At 38.0% G+C, this 5,030-nt stretch overlaps 1 protein-coding gene across 1 annotated transcript; it reads right to left on the reverse strand.

The window, feature by feature from the left end:
- Nucleotides 1-1,289: 1,289 nt before the first annotated feature.
- Nucleotides 1,290-4,800, reverse strand: LOC139455143 (maximins-S type D-like). The gene is made up of 2 exons (XM_071236697.1): nucleotides 4,029-4,800; nucleotides 1,290-1,444 (listed from the first exon to the last, which is right to left on the reverse strand). Exons 1-2 carry the CDS (start codon nucleotides 4,798-4,800, stop codon nucleotides 1,290-1,292), a joined length of 927 nt encoding a protein of 308 aa, XP_071092798.1.
- Between the last annotated feature and the right edge of the window lie 230 nt (nucleotides 4,801-5,030).

Here is a 5,030-nt window from a genome sequence, read left to right on the forward strand (position 1 = left end):
CTAACAGATGGTCACCTTCCTTGAGATGGTGGACAGTCAATTTGGAGCCTTTGCCTTTAATTTAAGCAATTATGTTCCACACCTTGGATATCGGCGTGCGAGAACATATATTTGAGACGTAATTCCTCCAAGACGCTAATTCTGTTTGAATGTACGGCGTACTTTGGCATTTGTGATTTTAACACGATCCAAATTATGTACAGTTGGATGTGGGCGGAAATATTTCTCCGCTTTTTTCCTGTACTTCCTAGCCTGTATGCACTCTTGATCAAACCGTGTTTATCTAATGTGTGAATTTGCAGAGGACTTAGGAATGGTTATCTCAGCTTATCCGAAAACAATTGAATAGGGTCGCTAATAGTTCTGAACATATCTGGTGTCAATCCATTAGTACAGAGTTCCTGAAAAGAAGGCCAATTTGCCATGGTAAAATTCCACCTAGATGTAGGTGGAACATCAGTTGGATTATTTGCTGTTAATATTGAGGGGAAAAAATGGTCACTTCCATACAAGTCATCATGGACAGACCACGTAAATTTGTTTAATAGATTTGAATCTGTTAGTGACAGATCTAAAGCGGAATAGGTTCCAGTAGCAGGATGTAAATCAGTATTTGAGCCATCATTGTAAATGCATAAATTGTTATCAGAAATAATATCTTCAAGTACTTTCTCCTTAGGATTAACGTTAACACGTCCCCCATAATGGGTTATGTCCATTTAAATCACCCATGATCATGCAAGGCTTAGAGAGTTGATCATATAAGGATTGAAGATCCGATCTCTGAAGCACAGAGGAAGGAGAAATATACAGAACACAAAGAGTAAATGTAATGTGCAAAGTCAGCCGCACTGCAACAGCTTGGAGATTGGTATGAAGTGAAACAGGGTTGTGGATCACTCCCTGCTTCATCAAAACAGAAGATCGTCCAGTGGCTTTAACACCTGGAAGTGGCTTTAGCACCTGGAGGAGAAAATGAATGGCAGGAACTATACCGATGCAAATCCAAGTTGTCAGTCTTTTTGAGATATGTCTCCTGGAGACAGATTGCTGATGGCGTAAAATCTTGGATTAATAAATGAAATTTATGAAATTTGGTCCTGAGACCTCTGCAAATCCACTGAATAAGTGGATAGATGATATTCAAGTTACAGGTGGATGAACCGGATATCTATGTCTCCCATTTCTAGGCGACTTACTTCTCAGGATGAGGAGAAACATCGATGTCCTCCAAGGTTTGAAACCTATTGTAAATTTGAATATTGTCATGGTTACTCTTCAACACACGATCAGAATTTCTGGAGTAGTCTACTTTTTTGCTGGCATTTGTCACGGTAGGTGATGGATTTGGTGTTGATGCCAGTGATGATGCTGTCGCTGCTGCCATAGATGGTGACAAAGATGTTGATGGTGATGTATCTTCTGTTTGAGAAGAAGAACTTTACTGTACCAAAGAAAAGTTAACCCAAGTAACATCCATTCAACAGAGGCAAATGATTTAGAAGTTTTTGGATGTGTACGGTTGACAACTGCAGAATATGACAGAGCTGTAGTGGATGACATTACTAAACGTTTGGCATCAGAAAAATAGGTAGGTTCTCCACATTGATTTCTTTCTGTTTCTACACGATTGGCCTCAATGCCCAAACTGTTGACATGAGTAATACTGATTCGGTATGTACTTATCCACACCAATATTATAGTAACCTGCTTTGATAGAATGTGGTGTAACAGGAAGAGAAAATGTAAAAAGGTACATGTAGGTGTTCAACTTTTCAATTTGGCCATTCTGTCGCTTTGTAAAACGTTTTACACCTGTAACACCCTGGTCTTCAAGTTCAGAAGTTATGTCATCTTCAGAAATTTCTTAAAGACAAGGTTCCCGATCTCTGACAATGCCTTTTGAACTGGTAAGTGATTTGTGCGGTGAGACATTGACTGGCTGGAATATTGCTGAGTGCGGCGTTAAACAACAGACCATCGTCTTTTGTTGGTTACCAAGCCATGTAGGTATCCCTGGTAGCACAATGGCTGATGCTGATGCAAATGCAGCGCTCAACAAATCTGTGACACCACTTCTGATCCCATACACTGATTTTAAACCCGTAATTAGATCTTACATCCGAGGGCACTCGTGAAGAGCAACCTCCCCGTGGTGAGTGCTGGGTAACGCTAATAGCTCTTCCCCCGTGTGGAACCGGGGCAGAATATTTCCATAGCACCCCATTGCTGGTCATAAAAGGCGACCGAATTGGGCAACCCTTTTGCCGTGGGTTGCGCCCCTGTGTCGGCGGAGGACTTGGTTGAGGGCACTGAATCCAGGAATTGCGTTCCTTTGCCCAACACACTACTTTGACCCTAAACAGTCTTAACATAGGGAATTTATTATTTTTTCAGACTCGTTGTCCTGTCTTCAAGCAATAAAAAATATGTCGTGTCAGCATCCAATTTTACTTGAAATAATTGAATTACACAATAATCTTGCAACTGGCCAATACGACATTGTCTATTGTTGGTTACCCAGCCATGTTGGTATCGTTGGTAACACTTTGGCTGATGCTGCTGCTAAGGCAGCACTCAACAAATATGTGACACCACTTCTTCTACCCTACAGTGATTATAAACCTGTTATTAGATATTATATCAGAGATCTAATGCAGAAGAAGTGGGACACCCAATTGGGTATAAATAAATTACATGCAATAAAAGCAAATATCTGTTATACCTACTTGGGTTGTCAGTCCAGATTTGAAGAGGTCATTATGCGACGATGCCGTATTGGCCATTGCCGTTTCACCCACGAATATTTGTTAAAAGGTGAGGATCCTCCGTTCTGCATCCCTTGTGATGAAAGAATCACCGTCAAGCATATCTTGCTTGACTGTGTTGATTTTTCCCTCACAAGGTACAAATATTTCCAGGTCAAAACTACAAAGGATCTTTTTAATTCTATAAGTACTGATGTAGTTCTTGGATTTTTAAAAGAATTGAATAAGTTTTCTTAATATATTTTGTGTATAATAACTTTTTAAAATTAGTATAATGAATTTATATCTGAGATTGTTAGTGGCAGTATCCTCGAAGGGGGTTAAAGTACTGTACAATTATTGTCCCCCTGAGAGGGTATCGTAAGTCCCTGTCATTCACAGAATATTTACATTTACTACACTCTTAAACGTAGAATTTCTGTCATTTTAATTGTGGCTAAAATTATGTACAATCGCAAGCGACTGAAGGGATGATGTAAATCCTGCTAGGGTCCATGCAGGTAGCAAAGGTACTGTAAGTCCCCATGGTCCTTAGTATGGTGATCTACCTTCAGTTGCTGGCGATCTATAGCCCGTTTTTATAATGTAATGTTATGCATAGTGCTATTGATTTTATGATTACATACTAGTTTAAAATTTATTGCTGTGATAAGTCTAGTTGTTTTACTGTCCCTCGTTGACAGGTTTTTACATACGTTTCAATTTATGTATTATATTTAACTATTGATGGTCACGATATGGCTGAAATATTGCCGATGTGACTTAAAATTTTAACTCACTCACTCACTCGAAGGGGGTTAAAGTACTGTAAAATTATTGTCCCCCTGAGAGGGTATCGTAAGTCCCTATCATTCAAAGAATACTTACATTTACTACACTTTTAAACGTAGAATATCTGTCATTTTAATTGTGGCTAAAATTATGTACAATCGCCAGCGACGGAAAGGATGATGTAAATCCTGCTATGGTCCATACAGGTAGCAAAGGTACTGTAAGTCCCCATGGTCCCTAGTATGGTGATCTACCTTCAGTTGCTGGCGATCTATAGCCCGTTTTTATGTTGTAATGTTATGTATAGTGCTATTGATTTTATGATTACATACTAGTTTTAAATTTATTTCTGTGATAAGTCTAGTTATTTTACTGTCCGTCGTTGGCAGGTTTTTACATAAGTTTCAATATATGTATTATATTTAACTATTAATAGTCACAATATGGCTGAAATATTGCCGATGTGACTTAAAATTTTAACTCACTCACTCTCTCGAGCTGATTTTATATGCAATCTGGGTTTTTTCTTGTCTTTATCTTCTTTTTTTTCTTGTCTTGTTCTATATCCATCTGAGATCTGTTCTCTCGAGCTGATTTCATATGCAAACTTTTTCTTTTCTTGTCTTGTTCTATATCCATCCGAGATCTGTTCTCTCGAGCTGATTTCATACACAAACTGTTTCTTTTCTTGTCTTGTTCTATGTCCATCTGAGATCTGTTCTCTCGAGCTGATTTTATATACAAACTTTTTCTTTTCTTGTCTTGTTCTATATCTATCTGGGTTCTGTTCTCTCGAGCTCATTTCATACGTAAACTGTTTATTTTCTTGTCTTGTTCTATATCCATCGGAGATCTGTTCTCTCGAGCTGATTTCATAAGCAAACTGTTTATTTTCTTGTCTTGTTCTATATCCATCTGAGATCTGTTCTCTTGAGCTGATTTCATACACAAACTGTTTCTTTTCTTGTCTTGTTCTATGTCCATCTGAGATCTGTTCTCTCGAGCTGATTTTATATACAAACTTTTTCTTTTCTTGTCTTGTCCTATATCTATCTGGGTTCTGTTCTCTCGAGCTGATTTCATACGTAAACTGTTTATTTTCTTGTTTTGTTCTATATCCATCGGAGATCTGTTCTCTCGAGCTGATTTCATAAGCAAACTGTTTATTTTCTTGTCTTGTTCTATATCCATCGGAGATCTGTTCTCTCGAGCTGATTTCATACGCAATTTTATATGGAAACTTTTTCTTTTCTTGTTTCATCTATATCCATCCAAAATCTATTTCATACGCAAACTGTTTTTTTTCTTGTCTTGTTCTATATCCATCTGAGATCTGTTCTCTCGAGCTGATTTCATATGCAAACTTTTTTTTTCTTGTTTTATCTATATCCATCCGAGATCTGTTCTCTCGAGCTGATTTCATACACAAACTGTTTCTTTTCTTGTCTTGTTCTATGTCCATCTGAGATCTGTTCTCTCGAGCTGATTTTA

Source organism: Haliotis cracherodii, unplaced genomic scaffold (genome assembly GCF_022045235.1).
Source record: "Haliotis cracherodii isolate W230 unplaced genomic scaffold, xgHalCrac1.p SCAF_11, whole genome shotgun sequence".
NCBI lineage: Eukaryota > Metazoa > Mollusca > Gastropoda > Lepetellida > Haliotidae > Haliotis > Haliotis cracherodii.

Coding starts and splice junctions, on each gene's coding strand:
- LOC139455143 (XM_071236697.1), bottom strand. CDS start 4,800: ATGAAACAAGAAAAGAAAAAGTTTCCATATAAAATTGCGTATGAAATC. Junction 1,445..4,028: donor TATAAAATCAGCTCGAGAGA/GTGAGTGAGTTA, acceptor TCTTTGGTACAG/TAAAGTTCTTCTTCTCAAAC.